Source organism: Oncorhynchus mykiss, chromosome 2, assembly GCF_057628025.1.
Source record: "Oncorhynchus mykiss isolate SJ-2025 chromosome 2, ASM5762802v1, whole genome shotgun sequence".
NCBI classification, from domain to species: domain Eukaryota; kingdom Metazoa; phylum Chordata; class Actinopteri; order Salmoniformes; family Salmonidae; genus Oncorhynchus; species Oncorhynchus mykiss.
In genome coordinates this window covers 65,897,248-65,919,280 of record NC_143023.1, presented here as the reverse complement: position 1 = coordinate 65,919,280, position 22,033 = coordinate 65,897,248, and the positions used below count along the sequence as shown (strand labels likewise).

At 42.1% G+C, this 22,033-nt stretch overlaps 1 protein-coding gene across 4 annotated transcripts in view; it reads right to left on the bottom strand.

The window, feature by feature from the left end:
• LOC110494008 (anoctamin-10) overlaps positions 1 to 20,446 on the bottom strand; it is a 53,774-nt gene extending 33,328 nt beyond the window's left edge. For all 4 annotated transcript variants that reach the window (XM_036953407.2, XM_036953395.2, XM_090205187.1 and 1 more), the window contains exons 1-4: positions 20,156 to 20,446; positions 7,796 to 8,001; positions 7,257 to 7,430; positions 355 to 495 (exon numbers count right to left, since the gene is read on the bottom strand). In XM_036953407.2, the coding sequence (XP_036809302.2) occupies positions 355 to 495; positions 7,257 to 7,430; positions 7,796 to 7,994 (514 nt within the window). In that variant the 5' untranslated portion in view covers positions 7,995 to 8,001; positions 20,156 to 20,446. The remainder of the gene's footprint in view (positions 1 to 354; positions 496 to 7,256; positions 7,431 to 7,795; positions 8,002 to 20,155) is intronic.
• Positions 20,447 to 22,033: the final 1,587 nt, after the last annotated feature.

The window sequence follows — 22,033 nt, the reverse complement described above, 5'->3', positions numbered from 1 at the left end:
CACACAAACAATACTACTCATATTACAGAGCAAGTGATAAAGCTTAATTTGATACCAACTTTTGCTTCGTAGCACCGACTTTGCAGCACATTGTGGAGTCACAAATATTTAAATTTCAATTAATAATTTCTCAATTATGCATTAAAATACAAATGTCAAGTACATGTCAACAATCATTCCTATTGAAGGACCTTTCTATGGATAATATTTAGTGAAAATACCCAAAATCAGACCTTTTTTGATCTAGTTTCGTGAGGAATCACCCAACATCCCCCATTTATAGTATATCACTCTATTCACATACCTAAACACACACACACACACACACACACACACACACACGTAAAGACTCACAGATGTTTTCCCAGGCCTCCAGGACCCCCGGAGCCTCTGGGACTCCAGGGATTCTCTGCTTCTTCTGGGCCTGTAGAGAGTCCAGCTCATTCTTGACTATGTACTGACGCTCCGCTAGCGTCAGGAACTCCTGCATGTCATCTGGTAACACAGAGGACAGGCATCAATCAAGACTGTCGTGTGTGGATATATAATATATATACACACACACACACACACACAGTTCTGGAAAAAATTAAGAGACCACTGCAAAATTCTTATTTTACTATTTAAAGGTACGTGTTTGGGTAAAATGAACATTTTTGTTTTATTCCATAAACTACTGACAACATTTCTCCCAAATTCCAAATAAAAATACTGTCATTTAGAGCATTTATTTGCATAAAATGACAACTGGTCAAAATAACAACAAATATGCAGTGTTGTCAGACCTCAAATAATGCAAAGAAAATAAGTTCATATTCATTTTTAAACAACACAATACTCATTTTTTAACTTGAGTTCAGAAATCAATATTTGGTGAAAAAAAACTCTGATTTTCAATCACAGCTTCATGCATCTTGGCATGCTCTCCGCCAGTCTTTCACATTGATGTTGGGTGACTTTATGCTACTCCCGGCACAAAAATCAAGCAGCTCGACTTTGTTTGATGGCTTGTGACCATCCATCTTCCTATTGATCACATTCCAGAGGTTTTCAATGGGGTTCACGTCTGGAGATTGGGCTGGCCATGACAGGGTCTTGATCTGGTGGTCCTTCATCCACACCTTGATTGACCTGGCTGTGTGGCATGGACCATGCTGGAAAAATCAGTCCTCAGAGTTGGAACTTTGTCAGAGCAGAAGGAAGCAAGTTTTCTTCCAGGAAAACCTTGTACGTGGCTTGATTCATGCATGGGTGCGAAACCTGGAGAGGCCTACAAGCCACAGTGTCTCGCACCCACTGCAAAGAAAAAGTCATATCTCAGACTGGCCAATAAAAATAAAAGATTAAGATGGCAAAAGAACACAGACACTGGACAGAGGAACTCTGCCTAGAAGGCCAGCATCCCGGAGTCGCCTCTTCACTGTTGACGTTGAGACTGGGGTTTGCGGGTACTCTTTAATGAAGCTGCCAGTTGAGGTCTTGTTTTGTCTGTTTCTCAAACTAGACACACTAATGTACTTTCCCTCTCGCTCAGTTGTGCACCGGGCCTCCCACTCCTCTTTCTATTCTGGTTAGAGCCAGTTTCGCTGTTCTGTGAAGGGAGTAGTACACAGCGTTGTATGAGATCTTCAGTTTCTTGGCAATTCCTCGCATGGAATAGCTGTAATTTCTCAGAACAAGAAGAGCCTGACAAGTTTCAGAAGAAAGGTCTTTGTTTCTGGCCTTTTTGAGCCTGGAATTGAACCCACAAATGCTGATGTTCCAGATACTCAACTAGTCTAAAGAAGGCCAGTTTTATTGCTTCTTTAATCAGAACAACCATTTTCAGCTGGGCTAACATAATTGCAAAAGCGTTTTCTAATGATCAATTAGCCTTTTAAATGATAAACTTGGATTAGCTAACACAACGTGCCATTGGAACACAGGAGGGATGGTAGCTGATAATGGGCCTCTGTTTAATGGAATATCTTCATAGGCGTACAAAAATCAGCTGTCTCAGCTACAATAGTCATTTACAACATTAACAATATCTACACTGTATTTCTGATCAATTTGATGTTATGTTAATGGACAATAAATAAGAACATTTCTAAGTGATCCCAAAATTTTGAACTGGTGTATATGAATATGTATGTGTGTGTATATACAGTTTAAGTCGGATGTTTACATACACCTTAGCCAAATACATTGGCTAAGCCAAATACATTTTCACAATTCCTGACATTTAATCCTAGTAAAAATTCCCTGTCTTAGGTCAGTTAGAATCACCACCTTATTTTAAGAATGTGAAATGTCAGAATAATACTAGTTATTTATTTCAGCTTTAATTTCTTTCATCACATTCCCAGTGGGTCAGAAGTTTACATTCACTCAGTTAGTATTTGGTAGCATTGCCTTTAAATTGTTTAACTTGGGTCAAACGTTTCAGGCAGCCTTCCACAAGCTTCCCACAATAAGTTGGGTGAATTTTGGCCCATTCCTCCTGACACAGCTGGTGTAACTGAGTCAGATTTGTAGGCCTCCTTGCTCGCACAAGCTTTTTCAGACTTTGGAAGTATGCTTGGGGTCATTGTCCATTTGGAAGACCCATTTGCGACCAAGCTTTAACTTCCTGACTGATGTCTTGAGATGCTGCTTCAATATATCTACATTATTTCCCCCTCTCATGATGCCCTCTATTTTGTGAAGTGCACCAGTCCCTCCTGCAGCAAAGCACCCCCACAACATGATGCTGCCACCCCAGTGCTTCACGGTTGAGATGGTGTTCTTCGGCTTGCAAGCCTCCCCCTTTTTTCTCCAAACATAACGATGGTCATTATGGCAAAAACAGTTCTATTTTTGTTTCATCAGACCGGAGGACATTTCTCCAAAAAGTATGATCGTTGTCCCCATCTGCAGTTGCAAACCGTAGTCTGTCTTTTTTATGGCAGTTTTGGAGCAGTGGCATCTTCCTTGCTGAGTTGAGTGGCCTTTCAGGTTATGTTGGTATAGGACTCGTTTTACTGTGGATATAGATACCTTTTGTACCTGTTTCCTCCAGCATCTTCACAAGGTCCTTTGCTGTTGTTCTGGGATTGATTTGCACTTTTTGCACCAATGTACGTTCATCTCTAGGAGACAGAACGCGTTTCCTTCCTGAGCAGTATGACGGCTGCGTGGTCCCACAGTGTTTATACTTGTGTATTATTGTTTGTACAGATGAACATGGTACCTTCAGGCGTTTGGTTCATCCTTGGGAGCAATTTCCAGTCTTGTGGAGGTCTATAATTTATTTCTGATTTCTTGGTTGATTTCTTTTGATTTTCCCATGATGTCATGCAAAAATGCACTGAGTTTGAAGGTAGGCCTTGAAATACATCCACAGGTACACCTCCAATTGACTCAAATTATGTCAATTAGCCTATCAGAAGCTTCTAAAGCCATGACAGAATTTTCTGGAAGTTTCCAAGCTGTTTAAAGGCACAGTCAACTTAGTGGATGTAAACTTCTGACCCAATGGAATTGTGACACAGTGGATTAGAAGTGAAGTAATCTGTCTGTAAACAATTGTTGGAAATATTACATTGTGTCATGCACAAAGTAGATGTCCTAACCGACTTGGCAAAACTATAGTTATGGACATGTTGTAGAACAATAGTGAAGACATCGAAACTATGAAATGACACACATGGAATCATGTAGTAAACAAAAAAGTGTTAAACAAATCCAAATATATTTTAGATTTGAGATTCTTCAAAGTAACCACCCTTTGCCTTCATGACAGCTTTAAACACCCTTGGCATTCTCTCAACCAGCTTCAAGAGGTTTTCACCTGGAAGGTTCTACAGCTGCACCATCGAGAGCATCCTGACTGGTTGCATCACTGCCTGGTACCGCAACTGCTCGGCCTATGACCGCAAAGGCACTACAGAGGGTAGTGTGTACGGCCCAGCCACCCCAGGCATAGATTGTTCTCTCTGCTACCGCAAGGCAAGCGGTACCGGAGCGCCAAGTCTAGGACCAAAAGGCTTCTCAACAGCTTTTACCCCCAAGCCATAAGACTCCTGAACAGGGATTCAAATGGCTACCCGGACAATTTGCATTGTCCCCCCCCACCCAACCCCTCTCTTACGCTGCTGCTACTCTGTTCATCATCTATGCATAGTCACTAACTATACATTCATGTACATATTACCTCAATTAGCCCAACTAACTGGTGCCCCCGCACATTGGCTACACGGACTATCTGCATTGTGTCCCACCAACCCCTCTTTTACGCTGCTGCTACTCTGTTTATCATATATGCATAGTCACTTTAACTATACCTACATGCACATATTGCCTCAAGTAGCCTGACTAACTGGTGCCTGTCTATATCCTGTTATTTTCAGTCTTTAAACTGTGTTTTTTATTTCTTGACTTATCTATTGTTCACCTAATACCTATTTTTTTACTTAAAAATTGCACTGTTGGTAAGTAAGCATTTCACTGTTGTATTCTGCGCACGTGACAAATAAACTTTGATTTGAATGCATTTCAATTAACAGGTGTGCTTTGTTAAAAGTTAATTTTGTGGAATGTCTTTCCTCAATGAGTTTGAGCCAATCAGCTGTGTTGTGACAAGGTAGGGGTGGTATACAGAAAATCAACCTATTTGGTAAAGGACCAAGGCCATATTATGGCAAGAACAGCTCAAATAAGCAAAGAGAAACGACAGCCCATTACTTTAAGACATGAAGGTCAGTCAATACGGAAAATTAAGAACTTTGAAAGTTTCTTCAAGTGCAGTCGGAAAAACCATCAAGCGCTGATGAAACTGGCTCTCATGAGGACCGCCACAGGAAAGGAAGACCCAGAGTTACCTCTGCTGTTCATTAGAGTTACCAGCCTCAGAAATGTCAGCCTAAATAAATGCTTCACAGATTTCAAGTAACACACACGTCTCAACATCAACAGTTCAGAGGAGACTGTGTGAATCAGGCCATCATGGTCGAATTGCTGCAAAGAAACCACTATGTACTAAAGGTCACCAATAAGAAGAAGAGACTTGCTTGGACCAAGAAACACGAGCAATGGACATTAGACTGGTGTAAATCTGTCCTTTGTTCTGATGAGTCCAGATTTTAGATTTTTAGTTCCAACCGCCATGTCTTTGTGAGACGCAGAGTAAGTGAACGGATGATCTCTACATGTGTGGTTTCTACCATGAAGCATGGAAGAGGTGTGATGGTGTGGGGGTGCTTTGCTGATGACACTGTCTGTGATTTATTTAGGATTCAAGGCACACTTAACCAGCATGGCTACCACAGAATTCTGCAGTGATACACCATATGGTCTGCGCTTAGTGGGACTATAATTTGTTTTTAAAGGGAAAATGTCCCAACACACCTCCAGACTGTGTAAGGGCTATTTCACAAAGAAGGAGAGTGATGGAGTGCTGCATCAGATGACCTGGTCTCCACAATCACCCGATCTCAACCAAATTGAGATGATTTGGGATGAGTTGGACTGCAGAGTGAAGGAAAAGCAGCCAACAAGTGCTCCGCATATGTGGGAACTCCTTCAAGATTGTTGGAAAAGCATTCCAGGTGAAGCTGGTTGAGAGCATGCCAAGAGTGTGCAAAGCTGTCATCAAGGCAAAGGGTGGAAAATTTGAAGAATGTGAAAAATAAAATATATTTGTATTTGTTTAACACTTTTTTTGGTTACTACACGTGTTATTTCATAGTTGTAATGTATTCACTATTATTCTACAATGGAGAAAATAGTAAAAAATAAAGAAAAACCTTGAATGAGTAGGTGTCATGTACTGTCATGTTGTGTCTTGTCGCAATTCACGTCTCAATTTTGGAGGGAGTTTTGCCGTTTGATTGGGGCTTCCGTCAGTCTCTCTTCCGGCTTTCACCCCCAGTCTAACGGTCAAGCAGAACGGGCCAATCAGACTATTGGTCGCATCTTACGCAGTCTTTCTTTTCGTAACCCTGCGTCTTGGTCAGAACAGCTCCCCTGGGCAGAATACGCCCACAACTCGCTTCCTTCGTCTGCGACCGGGCTATCTCCTTTTCAGAGTAGCCTCGGGTACCAGCCTCCGCTGTTCTCATCTCAGTTCGCCGAGTCCAGCGTCCCCTCCACTCAGGCTTTTGTCCAACGTTGCGAGCGCACCTGGAAGAGGGTCAGGTCTGCACTTTGCCGTTATAGGACGCAGACTGTGAGGGCTGCTAATAAGCGTAGAACTAAGAGTCCTAGATATTGTCGCGGTCAGAGAGTTTGGCTCTCCACTCAGAACCTTCCCCTTAAGACGGCTTCTCGCAAGTTGACCCCGCGGTTCATTGGTCCGTTCCGTATTTCTCGGGTCATTAATCCTGTCGCAGTTCGACTTCTTCTTCCGCGATACCTTCGTCGCGTCCACCCGGTCTTCCATGTCTCCTGCATCAAGCCCGTCCTTCGCGCCCCCGCTCGTCTTCCCCCCCCCCCCCCATCCTTGTCGAGGGCGCACCCATCTACAGGGTCCGTAGAATTGGAGTTGGAGTTGGGTTCCCTCTCGGGACGTGCTGGACCGTGCGCTGATCGAGGATTTCCTCCGTTGCCGCCAGGTTTCCTCCTCGAGTGCGCCAGGAGGCGCTCGGTGAGTGGGGGGGTACTGTCATGTACTGTCATGTTGTGTCTTGTCTCTGTCCTTTCCCTTCACCCTGTCTCCCTCTGCTGGTCGTTGTTAGGTTACCTTTTCTCCCCCGCTTTCCCCCAGCTGTTCCTTGTCTCCTCTGACTACCCATTCACCCCGTTTCCCACCTGTTCCCTTTTTCCCTCTGATTAGGTCCCTATATCTCTCTCTGTTTCTGTTCCTGTCCTTGTCGGATTCTTGTTTGTTGAGTTTCATGCCTGAGCCAGACTATCGTCATGTTTGCTGTAACCTTGTCCTGTCCTGTCGGAATCTGCCGGTCTATCTGAGCCTACCTATGTTTGGTTATTAAAGAAGCTCTGTTTAAGTTAGTTCGCTTTTGGGTCCTCATTCACTCACCATAACAGTAGGTGTGTCCAAACTTTTGACTGGTACTTATATAGTTTATGTATATATAATATGTGTGTGTAATTTGGGCTATATTACCACACTCTTACCACACTCCCGCACTCTCACAACAGTGAATGTGTGTGTATCTATTCCCACAGAAGGTGTATTGGGTACTGAAGATCTACACAACAAGTTCAATTACTTGTTATTAACTGCTGATACTGTTAATCTCCCTCTACTTTTCCCCCACCATTACCAACATTCTTACCAACATTGCTGAAGTTGTCTCTGTCGTGGTAGGAGAAAGCAACCATGTCTTCATTGTGGTATTTCTTACACAGACCCAGGTCCTCCGTGGCTTTGAGGAATGTACAGCGAGGAGCAGACACCACGACCACATCCCCACACTCATCCTCTCCAGGGTGGGCCAGCAAAGCGGCTCCTAGTCCAGTGAGGAGGAGAGGGTCAACTTCAATACTTCTGCCTCTACTGCAGTGATTTTAGAGGGTGTATATGCTTTTGTTTCAGTCCAGTACTTAATGACACAGCTAATTTAGCTAATGAACTAAGATACCCGTGCACTGATATATTCCCCCGCAGTTGTATTGTGCAACACTTTAAGTCAAAAGTCTTTGTCAGGCTTAACCCACATGCATAAAGCATTCCCTGGATGAGGGTACACTACTTTTAAACTCTTGATTCAATAAGCTAATCATCAAGCCCAGGGGAATCAATTGAATCAGATGTGTTAATAGCACTCAGCAGGACCAGTCAGACCTCTGCTGATAACCCAACATGACCTCTCACCTCCGTGTCTCTTTGAAGTTTCAATCAGGGAGATGAGCCACCTCTTGGTGACAGGCTGGACGTTGTCTGACAGCTGGATGAGGACCAGGGGCTCCACCTGCTTAGACACACAGCAGGGACAGCTGACCTGCGTCCATGAGTCCTGGGACAGGACCTTAGTCTGTGTCTGGATAGAGCCTTTATCACCCATCGACGTCATCACGTCCCTGTGGAGAGGCAGTGTGAGGAGGACAAGGAGTTTTACTGTATCTGTTTTACACTCTGTAATCCACACATTTACAAGGGTCGTTCCACCTCAAAAAGGCACAAGAAAGAGGGTTTTGACACCCACCATCTCAGATTGTTCTGAAATGGTTTCTGTAGTTTAGAAACCGATAAGATAAGCATTCCTGCAACATTATTTGGATTAAATATAATTTAATCTGAGAAATTAAACTAATAGATTGCACCTAAATTGGCCATTTTAATGTACAGTATTTATATAATATTCAATAAATATAGTACCCAACAACAAAACTTCTTCCTACCAATGAGTATTTAGATAGGTTTGCCAGTGGATATCTGTAATGGTAGACTCAGTAATTCCAGTTTAGTCTATTGTTTTTCTGATATGATAAATTATTCCTACAGATTTAATCATACTTAATTATCCATTGTCTCCTGGCCACAGACCAATTAGCAAAAAATATTTGATATCGCTACTAATGTCACACATTACATTCATCCTAGGTGCTCTACTATCAACTGGCATGCTAAATTAGGCAGCTGTAGATGTGAGGGGGAAACAAAAATATTTATATTATCTATAAAGATTATAAAAAGGCCATTAGGTAGCTAGCCATCTTAAACACAATAGGATTATGATCAGGATGTCTGGTCTGGTCTCTGTTTCACTGCATCTTAACTAAGCCTGTTGGATGAGCTAGCTAGCTAGCTAGGTTGAAACTGCTGGGGGAGAGCTAACTCTCACCATCAGCCTAGTTCATCAATGTAGCTAGCTAATGAGTTTAGATAGGAAAAACTATATTTGCTAGTTATATTTTTTAAAAGACTTGCTACTGACTATTGAACACTTTTTATCTAGTTCCCTGAATGTTTATTGATGGCAACTGAAAAAAGTTGTATTGGTATACTTTAGCTGATAAAGAATAGGCTTGTACATGTACACATGAGTGTTACATTAATTAACTACATTGGACTGAAAAGGCACATTTGTATTCATGTTATTGTAATTGCAATTCAGGTGAAGGGAGTAAGATGACTAGAAAGGAGCATGCTGACAGACCAGGAAGAAAGCTGTTGTTGCACAGCAAAGATATTACAGTCAATGTTTATGAACTTAATATGGTGTGTGAATTACTCATTTATATCATTGGCACTTACGAAAGGTGTGGATTATTTAGCAACATGAGCAGTAAATGCTAACATGGCTTTGGTGATGAAAGGTGATGTCACGGAGGTGACTGTATCTATTAGAAGCTGACCCCAAACATTGCATTATATGCCCAGAACCTAATTCACCTGGTATCGGTTTCACCCAGACAAATACAGTGGGGCAAAAAAGTATTTAGTCAGCCACCAATTGTGCAAGTTATCCCACTTAAAAAGATGAGAGAGGCCTGTAATTTTCATCATAGGTACACTTCAACTATGACAGACAAAATGAGAACAAAAAAAATCCAGAAAATCACATTGTAGGATTTTTTATGAATTTATTTGCAAATTATGGTGGAAAATAAGTATTTGGTCACCTACAAACAAGCAAGATTTCTGGCTCTCACAGACCTGTAACTTCTTCTTTAAGAGGCTCCTCTGTCCTCCACTCGTTACCTGTATTAATTAAATTTTTTGCCCCACTGTATATGGTGCGTATCTCTTTGGCCCATTTTTCTTCCAGGTTAATTGGCAGACAACACTCATAAGGTGTATTGCCGCCACCTACTGTACAGGATAGTGCAAAATCCCCTCAAAACATAATATGTTGTCGATTAACAAAAACACTAACCAAATTCACACTACTACTGTGTGGGGGGGAACCTCTTTGTTCAGTACTTCCTGTAACATTTCGCCTGTAAAGTCCTGGAGATCCAGAAATCTATTTGCCGCCTTCACGATGATGTCTAGCTAAAATGAGTTTTTCCTAGTGCAATTTACCACTTGCGCCATAAACGCAACAAAGTGCACTTTCGCTGTTAGTGTGTCGGGATCCTTCTCCTGCATGGCAGACTGTGGGACATCCACTACTATCTCTACTCACTCCTTTAGCTATTTTCACTGGCTCACATAGGAGACCTGCTGGAAAGCTTTGATCCTAGCTACTGCGACCTCCTTCCCCCTGTTTATCACGGGAGTAATTAATTGATGCGTCACTGATCTGGACCTGGGAGTTGCTTGCACCTGTTCTTTATTTAAGGTGAACACCAGAAGTAGCACACTGAGAACACATGCTGTTGCTGGAGCAGACCAACCAGTTTCAATTTATGGGAATTGGGAGGGTGAACGCATGAACCTTCCCAAGCTAAGTACCTCTCTATAGTTAATTTCCAACAATTTCACCTGATAGCACTGCCTGCCGATATTCTCTATTGTTTAGTGTGCTACGCACTCGTTGATGCCAGTGTACCTATTGTGAATCGGGTCGAACCAGAAAGGAGGCCTTTTGGGATTCTGGGAGGGTGAAACACGTTACCCTTCCCCTAAGTATGACTTTCATGGCCTCCCGAGTGGCGCAGCGGTCTAAAGGCACTGCATCTCAGTGCAAGAGGTGTCACTACAGTCCTTGGTTCGAATCCAGGCTGTATCACATCCGGACGTGATTGGGAGTCCCATAGGGCGGCACTCAATTGGCCCAGCGTTGGCCGGTGTAGGCCGTCATTATAAATAATAATTTGTTCTTAACTGACTTGCCTAGTTAAATATAAATGTTAAGTACCCTACCCCTCTCATTCAATCAGCAACAGTATATACTCCCAACCGGAGCCTGTTTTCGCTTTGTCGTTATGGGCTATTGTATTTAGATTGAGGGAAAACAATGATTTAATCGATTTTAGAATAAGGCTGTAATGTAACAAAATGTGGAAAAACTGCCGAGGTCTGAATACTTTCCGAATGCACTGCATGATGTGGCTGTCCATGGTTCTGTTTTTGCTCTGTGTGTGTGCAAGTAGAAAAAACATGTTGACTCACCCTACTTGTAGAGAAACGCCAATGTCATTCTCCTTTCTTTCATTTCACGAAACAGTCTATGGCTGTCATACGGTACATGCTTTTAGTGTTTGTTGTCCTAGGCTACCTGGCTAAAAAGCTTGCTCGCTAGCCTAACTTCCTTTCATTGGCAAAGATGAGCCAGCTTGTTAACGTTAGCCTACTACAGTCGTGGCCAAACGTTTTGAGAATGACACAAATATTAATTTTCACAAAGTCTGCTGCCTCATTTTGTATGATGGCAATTTGCATATACTCTAGAATGTTATGAAGAGTGATCAGCTGAATTACAATTAATTGAAAAGTCCCTCTTTGCCATGCAAATGAACTGAATCCCCCAAAAACTTTTCCACTGCATTTCAGCCCTGCCACAAAAGGACCAGCTGACATCATGTCAGTGATTCTCTCGTTAACACAGGTGTGAGTGTTGATGAGGACAAGGCTGGAGATCATTCTGTCATGCTGATTGAGTTCAAATAACAGACTGGAAGCTTCAAAAGGGGGGTGTTGCTTGGAATCATTGTTCTTCCTCTGTCAACCATGGTTACCTGTAAGGAAACACGTGCCGTCATCATTGCTTTGCACAAAAAGGGCTTCACAGGCAAGGATATTGCTGCCAGTAAGATTGCACCTAAATCGACCATTTATCGGATCATCAAGAACGTCAAGGAGAGCGGTTCAATTGTTGTGAAGAAGGCTTCAGGGCGCCCAAGAAAATCCAGCAAGCGCCAGGATCGTCTCCTAAAGTTGATTCACCTGTGGGATTGGTGCAGAGTACAGAGTACAGAGCTTGCTCAGGAATGGCAGCAGGCAGGTGTGAGTGCATCTGCATGCACAGTGAGGCAAATACTTTTTGAGGATGGCCTGGTGTCAAGAAGGGCAGCAAAGAAGCCACTTCTCTCCAGGAAAAAAATCAGGGACAGACTGATATTCTCCAAAAGGTACAGGGATTGGACTGCTGAGGACTGGGGTAAAGTAATTTTCTCTGAATCCCCTTTCTGATTGTTTGGGGCATTTGGAAAGAAGCTTGTCCGGAGAAGACAAGGTGAGCTCTACCATCAGTCCTGTGTCATGCCAACAGTAAAGCATCCTGAGACCATTCATGTGTGGTGTTGCTTCTCAGCCAAGGGAGTGGGCTCACTCACAATTTTGCCTAAGATCACAGCCATGAATAAAGAATGGTACCAACACATCCCCCGAGAGCAACTTCTCCGAACCATCCAGGAACAGTATGGTGACGAACAATGCATTTTCATGATGGATGCATGATGGAGCACCTTGCCATAAGGCAAAAGTGATAACTAAGTGGCTCAGGGAACAAAACATCGATATTTTGGGTCCATGGCCAGGAAACTCCCCAGACCTTTGAGAACTTGTGGTCAATCCTCAAGAGGCGGGTGGACAAACAAAAACCCACAAACTCCAAGCATTGATAATGCAAGAATGGGCTGCCATCAGTCAGGATGTGGCCCAGAAGTTAATTGACAGCATGCCAGGGCGGATTGCAGAGGTCTTGAAAAAGAAGTGTCAACACTGCAAATATTGACTCTTTGCATCAACTTCATGTAATTGTCAATAAAAGCCTTTGACACTTATGAAATGCTTGTATTTATACTTCAGTATTCCATAGTAACATCTGACAAAAATATCTAAAGACACTGAAGTGGAAATTCATACTTGTGTCATTCTCAAAACCTTTGGCCACGACTGTACATCTAGCTACATATTGAACTTCCATCCTCTCAGGCCAGGGGCACAATGTATGAATTTATGGTTGGCTCAGAATCGCCATTATAATCACTGGCCGGTACAAGGAATTAAGTAAAATCACAAGTCCAAATCCCTATCTCCACCAATGGCTAATTTTAGCCACCGGAGTACAATGGAACAAGATGCAATAATCAAACAAAAAAAATGTTGTCATATGTTTTGATGTGTTGATTGTGAAGTCAAATCCAAACTGGCCTCCCTTGACATTTTTTTTTGTACACAAGGACCATTTAAAGTTGAGCTTACTCAGTTTAGCTCAACACTGATTGGCTATTATTTTATACTTAGGCCAAATGCTCGCTGGCTTTCCTTGCATATGGGCAACAATGCCATACTCTTTTTGACCAGACAGTATCAAAAAGATGGGCTACAGAGACAGAGGGATGTCGTTTCGCTCGCGCTGATGCTTTCTCCGGGTGAGATACACTATATACACAAAAGTATGTAGACACCCCTTCAAAATAGTGGATTAGGTTATTTCTGCCACATCCGTTGCTGACAGGTAAATAAAATTGAGCACCAAGCCATGCAATCTCCATAGACAAAAATAGTTTTTTTCATGGTTTGGGCTAGGCCCCTTAGTTCCAGTGAAGGGAAATCTTAACACTAGAGTATACAATGACATTCTAGACGATTCTGTGTTCCCAACTTTGTGACAACAGTTTGGGGAAGGCCCTTTGCTGTTTCAGCATGACAATGCCCCCATGCACAAACTGAGGTTCATACAGAAATGGTTTGCCGAGATTGGTGTGCAAGAACTTGACAGGCCTGCACAGAGTCATGACCTCAGCCCCATCGAACACCTTTGGGATGAATTGGAACGCCCACTGTGAACCAGGTTTAATCGCCCAACATCAGTGCCCGACTTCCAATAATGCTCTATGGCTGAATGGAAGCAAGTCCTGCAGCAATGTTCCAACATCTAGTGGAAAGCCTTCCCAGAAGAGTGGAGGATGTTATAGCAACAAAGGGGGAACTAACTACATATTAATGCCCATGATTTTGGAATGAGATGTTTGATTAGCAAGTCTCCACATACACTACATAACCTTTCATTTTGACATACTTTTGGTAAACTTACAAATGTGTGCATAACATGGTGTTTTATATAGGCTACACTTCCAATGCTGTAGCCTCATAGGCCTATGCTTATTATCTTGTCAATGTAGGTCACGGACTGTGGAGAAGGATTGCGAGTCCTTTCGGGATCAAGGGCTGCCCCCAAAACCATGTCATGGACCTTGCCAGAGGGGCAAAGCCCCGTCTGAGACAGGTTATAATAATGTAACGTAAAATTAGCTAACAGGTCTAGCCACTAGCCTCTGTCTAAGGTGAACTAGTGGTAGCCTAAGTTAGCTTAATAACTTAAACAAATAGCCTACAACGGAGACTATGCCCCTGTTTTGGGATAACCTATACATCCTTCATTCCTCCCATCCTTGAAGACTGATAGATGGATAGTTTGTTTCACTTTGTATATTATCTACTTCACTTGCTTTGGCAATGTTAACACGTTTCCCATGCCACTATAGCCCATTGAATTGAAATTGAATAGTGAAAGGAGATATTATGCTAGGCTACCAACCAAGTTATCATAATTGATCTAATAGGCTGATATTTAGATCAATGATTATTTCGAGAAAGGGAGAATGCATCCATGAATATATTCAAACAGTGCCTCAGATTAGCTGGTTGGTGCATGCAAGAGTCGTCCTTGAGTTACACCACCCACAGACACTTGCGTAAAATCCGTGCTTCGTTGTTCATTCCCCCCGAAACCGTTGGATAGCCCTATCATTTACATCATTTACATACGACTAGCCTACAGGTTGGGGCACTCAATTTGTAATGAGTGAAAAATAGCGGCGTTGTAGCGAATTTGGAGAGCAGTTTGACATGGGACATACACACGCATAGCCCCCGATCTCCAGGATGCCAAGATAATTTGTTTTATTGGGTGTGCTAACATTACCTACTCGCCTATAGTCGTTAGAAGAATAGTTGCCATAAGGGGGAAATACTTCTGCCAATAAAGCACCATGGATAAGGTCGTTAATAGTTCCCATTATGCACAGATTTTTGCAAGGTGTTCGCTTCGGCTACGCAGCAAAACTTTATAGCGAATTCGGAGGGCAGATTGACAGGGACTCAACCCCAAATTCAGTTAAAGTGCAAATAACGTTTTTGTTTGTTTGTGCTCACAACGCACCATGGCCTTTAGAGTGTATACATATAATCTGAAATTGACAGTTATTAGATTGATGCGCATTAAAAATATATATATAATGATGCGCGTGAATGCGCAGTGACACATGTTTGAACGAGTGTATTAGTTCACTAGATTGGTAGCTGTTTGTTTTGCCCGTTTTTTTTTTTTTACCGCCCACTCACCTGCATACACACACAACCTGCCGTATCTACCTATGTATGTAACCACGGTTCCTCATTCTGAAAATAATCTGTGGCACAACCTTTTCCAGGTCCTAATACTTATAATAATATGGTTATTATATGCTAAAATAGCAAGGATTTCCTTCTTACTAAAGCCAATTCTAAAGTATACAGTAGTTTCATCAGGCCATCAAACACACAGCAACACGGAGTCAGGGAGACACTTATCCAAATCTCTACATTAATCTTGAAACATAACTGAGGCTTTTTTCTCGAAATGTCGAGTTTATTCCTGAAGTATTGTTACTTTATTCTCAAAATATTGCCACTTTTTGAAGTACTATAATGCAAAAAATAATAATCCAGATATCACCACCTATCGCTGTTTTTTTCTTTTCACTTGGCCCTAAAATTCTTCTGTAGCATAGACATTTAAAATTGCGAAACAAAAGTAAAAACTATATTGTAGTAAATAGATTTGGAAAATTATTTGTAACCATAATTTTGCAGATATAGTTTCACTTGACAGAATGAAAGTTGGTTATAAATGTACAGTGCCTATAGAATGTCTACACCCCCCTTGGATTTCATCACATTTTATTGTGTTACAAAGTGGGATTCTAATGGATTTAATTGTCTTTCTGTCAATGATTTATACAAAATACTGTCAGTGTTGGTACACATGCATGTTTTGGAATATTTTTATTGTATATTTTTGTTATTTTCTCTCTGTCATTTAGTTCATTATTGTGGAGTAACTACAATGTTGTTTTGGCCATCCTCGGTTTTCTCCCATCACAGCCATTGAACTCTGTAGCTGTTTTAAATCACCAATGGCTTGGTGACATCGCTCAGTAGTTTCCTTCCTGTCCTGCAGGTCAGTTCAGAAGGATGACTGCACCTTTGATATGTGTGAGTGCTTTAATACATCAGCCACAGTATAATTTTTTTACTTGACCATGCTTGAAGATGCATTCAATGTATGATTTATTATTTTATCCTGTATACCAATCACTCCCCAGGCTTTCAAAAATCTCCCTGGTCTTTATTTGAATCTGTGCTTGAAATTCAACACTTGACTGAGGGACTTTAAATATATTGTATGCATGGGGGACAGAGGAAGGGGTAGTCCTTCAAAAAACATGTCAACCTCTATTTCAGAGTCCAAATAAGGAATTATGTGATTTGTTAAGCCACATTTTACTTCTGAAATAATTTAGGTTTACCTAAACAAAGGTGAATACTTCTGCAAAGTCCAGACTTTCTATGGCACTGTAAGTCTATTCACACAGTCATTGTTTGAATTTTGATATCACAAACAGTTTGTTATAAGCTGTTTTAGGCAGTGGTGGCCCACCCATTAGTTGCCCCACTGGTGATTGTATTTTTGTGAAGGGTTTAAACATGTTTCCCATGCATGTTCAATGAACCATAAACAATTAATGAACATGCACCTAATTAATGAACATGCACCTAAGAAACTAACAGCTTAGACGGTAGGCAATTAAGGTCACAGTTATGAAAACTTAGGACACTAAAAAGGCCTTTCTACTGACTGGAAAAGCACCAAAAGAAAGATGCCCAGGGTCCCTGCTCATCTGCGTGAACGTGCCTTAGGCATGCTACAAGGAGGCATGAGGACCGCAATGTGGCCAGGGCAATAAATTGCTATGTCCCTACATTGAGACGCCTAAGACAGCCCTACAGGGAGACAGGACGGACAGCTGATCGTCCTCGCAGTGGCAGACCACGTGTAACAACACCTGCACAGGATCGATACATCCGAACATCACACCTGTGGGACAGGTACAGGATGGCAACAACAACTGCCCGAGTTACACCAGGAACGCACAATCCCTCCATCAGTGCTCAGACTGTCCACAATAGGCTGAGAGAGGCTGGACTGAGGGCTTGTAGGCGTGTTGTAAGGCAGGTCCTCACCAGACATCACTGGCAACAACGTCAACTTTGGGCACAAACCCACCGTTGCTGGACCAGACAGGACTTGCAAAAAGTGCTCTTCACTGACGAGTCACGGTTTTGTCTCACCAGGGGTGATGGTCGGATTCGCGTTTATTGTCAAAGGAATGAACGTTACATCGAGGCCTGTACTCTGGAGCGGGAACTATTTGGAGGTGGAGGATCCGTCATGGTCTGGGGAGGTGTGTCACAGCATCATTGGAGTGAGCTTGTTGTCATTGCAGGTAATTTCAACACTGTGCTTTACAGGGAAGACATCCTCCTCCCCATGACAATGCCCCCCCCCCCCCCCCCCCTTTGTTCAAGGACACATTTGTCCATTTCTGTTAGTCACATGTCTGTGGAACTTGTTCAGTTTATGTCTCAGTTGTTGAATCTTATGTTCATACAAATATTTACATGTTAAATTTGCTGAAAATAAACACAATTGTCAGTGAGAGGACGTTTCTTTTTTTTGCTGAGTTTATGAAGTTATTTCAGAACGAAAGTTAACTGGCTAGGGCATCATGCTTTGACATTGTTTGATCATGTATTTTCAGTTATTGCATAAGCATGCTTGTTGCGTTCTCCCTAGTGCACTTATACATTTATGAGCTGCCTGCTCGTTGTGAACGGTATAATCGAATCTGTTGAAAACAGTGGCAGCATGTGCAGGAGTGGTCATGTTTTTTTAGTGAAATAGGTGTATTTATGCTCTTGTTCAAATGCACAGATCGCTTTATATATCTTCTCCGAGAAACTACTGGTAGTTCGAAAACTTGGCATCATATTTCTGTCATGCTGCTTTGTTGACAACTCCAACCACCACCATGACCCTCCCCCTCACCGTCTGGGTATTCAGCAGCTGCAGCCACTGGTTTTACGAGGAGGTTATTTTTTCCCGCCTGCCTTTCCTTCACCAATGGCCCATAGAAACAACATCAAACCTATATCAACTAATTTCCTACAAAGGCATATAATAACAGATGTAGCCTAAAGACAAGATTAAATTGACAGTAGTCTGATGGGTGACAATATTATCAATTGCCTTGTAGCCTCTGCCGAGTCCCCAACAACTGGAAAGAGTTTACGCTTTTGGATGTTAAGATGTTAAGGCGACACTCCGTCTTAACTCCTCCTCTACATTTACTGGATTGGTTAAACAGTGCACAAAAGAACCTCTTGTTGTTGTCAAGACCAGTATGTAGAGGATCTAGTTTCAGCCATTTCTTTTAAGCCTGCTACGCTAGGTTAATTGCCTAGTGAAAGAAGAGACTGCAGCGCAGCATGGGTAATTGACAAAGAAGGGAGCGAGTTATACCAAAAATAAACTTTTAGAAATCATCCTTCATGCAGGTAAGGCGTTTTTATGTCATAACATATCGGAAAGAGCGTGTTCAACGGTTTCTAAAACATACATTTGCCAACCAACTTAAAATTAAGGCATGGGGCCTCCCGGGTGGCGCAGTGTCTAGGGCTCTGCTGTGCCACCAGAGACTCTGGGTTCGAGCCCAGGCTCTGTCACAGCCGGCTGTGACCGGGAGGTCCATGGGGCGACACACAATTGGCCTAGCGTCGTCCAAGCCCTCGCTTGGCAGGTAGGGATATCCTTGTCTCATCTCAAGCGACTCCTGTGGCGGGCCGGGGCGCAGTGCACGCTAACCAGGTCGCCAGGTGCACGGTGTTTACTTCGACACATTGGTGCGGCTGGCTTCCGGGTTGGATGCATGCTGTGTTAAGAAGCAGTGCGGCTTGGTTGGGTTGTGTTTCGGTTGCCGCGATGAGACAAGATAGTAACTACTAACAATTGGATACCACGAAAAGGGGGTAAAACAAAAATTAAGGCATTTTTAAAATATCACTTTTTTGGTAGAATATTACAGCCGCTACTCAATGCGTTTGAGCACTTGCGGCAGCATAGCCATAGGCTAATAAGCACAGACTACTAACATAATACAACTTAAAGTATGATATTCTGTTCTTTTGAAATAAAATGTACACATTTTTGAAACGTTTATAAAGACCTGTCTTATCAAAATAATGTTGACTTTCTTTGTGAAGGTGTATAACACTTGAATTGTGGTGTGTTTTGTTTTTACGTAGTGAGTATACCAAACATCAGGAACACTTTCCTAATATTGCGTTGCACCCCACCCCCCCCACCACCCCCACCCCTACTTTTGCCTTCAGAACAGCCTCAATTCGTACAAGACATGGACTCCTGTGTTGACTCCAATGCTTCCCACAGTTGTGTCAAGTTGGCTGGATGTCCTTTGGGTGGTGGATCCTTCTTGATACACACAGGAAACTGTTGAGTGTGAAAAACCCAGCGGGGTTGCAGTTCTTGACACAAACCGGTGCACCTGGCACCTACTACCATACACCAGTCAAAGGCACTTCAATCTTCTGTCTTTCCCATTCACCCTCTGAATGGCACACATACTCCATTGTGAACATGCACAATCCATGTCTCAATTGTCTGAAGGCTTAAAAAAATCCTTCTTTAACCTGTCTCCTCCCCTTCATCTACACTGATTTGAAGTGGATTTAACAAGTGATATCAATAAGGGATCATAGACTGACCAGGTGAATCCAGGTGAAAGCTGTCATGGAAAGAGCAGGTTCTTAATGTTTTGTATCCTCAGTGTACAATATAAAACCAACTTTACCTCAGTGCCTACCTGCTCTAAAAAGTTGGGTAAACAATACTTTCCTGTGGATATTTTGTCTCAAGTTTCAAGCAGCTGAAGGACAAATTGCACAGACAACCGGTAGAGTAAGTTTAAATGTAAACATTTTTTTTCAACATTCTGGCTTGTAAGAAACATTTACAAAATTTTTCAGGCATTAGTTTCAGGCTGAATATACCAATTTTGTATGACAGCCTGATTAATCAGACTAGCAGTATTTGAACAGACCAGCAACTTCCTCTTGCCTCTGTATACAGAGATACAACATGTAACATCAAGGCCAAGAAAAATGAACGAGAAGGGAGTGGGTAAGGAAAGAACGAGTGAATGAGGGGCTGTACAGTACCTGACAATGTGCTGAGGTTTAGGTCAATAGGCGTATGCGGATGTCTGGCCCACACCCCCTCCGACGTGACGTTTTAACACAAACTAATATACACACACAATGTGGTCCTGAAATCAAGGTGGGGGCCTGTTCAGGGGTCCTGAACAGAGCCACAAACACACACACACTACGGATATGTCCTTGCAGATGGGTGAGTCGGAGTTGCAGGACAGGAATGCAGTGAAACTTCTACCTCCCTTCAGGGTGTGGAGCTCCCTGACTGGCACCTCCCAGCTCTGCCTAGGTCTGTCTGCAGCTCTGGGTCCTACTGTCCGACAGAGTAGAGGACTCTATTCCCACAGGAATCTCACAGTAGTCAGACACACAGCATTGGGATTACTTTTTATTTTTTACTTAATTTTGTCCTGCAGATTATTTGGAAACACAATAACAAACCAATGTAGATATTTATACATGCAACTTAGAAGTTTTATATCACTTTTATATCACAAAATGTTGATTTTAATATATTTTGGACCTCAGAGCAATCTTATTTGATTTAGAAAAGGATATTCAAATGATCAGTAAGCTATACAAAACCTTGCGGAGCCTATCCAACTGACAATCTCTTCGGAAAAAAATATAAGCTTTTGGAACCAAGACTCAAAAAGAACTGATGGCACAAGATGGAGGGAATGTTGGAACACAACTAATGAAATGACAGTCAACGAAAAAAATCAGCTTAATCCAGCATAAACTAATGTATAGAAAGAGACACAATTCACAAATTCTACAGCACAACGGCAGAGTCATGTCTTAAGTATAAAACTAACAATGAGTGTTCTAAAGTCCAAAGGTTTTATGTTAGAAAGTTGTCTGTCAGAATTATCACAACGTAAATGCACTTTGAATCCGTCTGTCTGCATGTTTCAAGACATGGCATATGAGGGTGCAGTGAGATACCCGATGGGTTGGACCATACTTTTCTCGTCAATCATCTTGGAAAATGTTCCAATTAAGAACATTCAAAACAAAAGTGAAAAAATATTAGACAACAATAGGACAAAGTAACAGACGAGAGTAAAAAAATAAAAAATAATATTATATATACCAACATGCAATAAATAAGTCATAATAAAGAGTAAAATAATAATGAGACATTGGATCATTATTATATCATACAGCTTACCTGCTGTAAGCTACATATTATACATTAGGTGTGAAATATTATATAAGGATTAAATCAATGTGATGTGGGGGGAGATTCTCCATATAGTCAATAAAAGGTTGCCAAGTTCTGTAAAATGTCTCACTTATTCCTCAAGCAGTAAGTGATTTTCTCCAAAGGGATACAACTATTAACTTCTGATAGCCACATTGCAACTTGCAGGGAGGAATCCGATTTCCATTTCAAGGCAATACATTTCTTGGCAATCGCTAGCAAAATTTCTATTAGCTTTATAGTATGGCTTTGCCTAAGATTGGTGTTAGTAAAGTTACCCAGTAGACAGACCTCCGGGTCTAAAGGGAATGCAACCCCGTGAATTGAGGATATGGTATCGCCAGAAACCGTGTAGTTTTGAACACTGCCAAGTGTAATGGAGGAATATTCCTTCATCTGAGCCCCATCTAAAACATAGGGAGGAGATATCAGGGTTGAACTTGTGCAGTCTAGATGGGGTGATATAGAGCTGATGGAGGAAATTAAACTGGATCAGTCTGTATCTGGAGTTCAATGTGGATGTAACACCATCCCTGCATAGGCCACTTCATAGACCCTCATCAAGATCAATACCCAGATCTTTTTCCCATCTAAGTCGGGGTTTCTCTAGCTCAGTCAGTGTTAGTCCTGAAGTTAGAGCATCGTAAACATGGGAAATGGTCTTGAAAAGCGGTTGG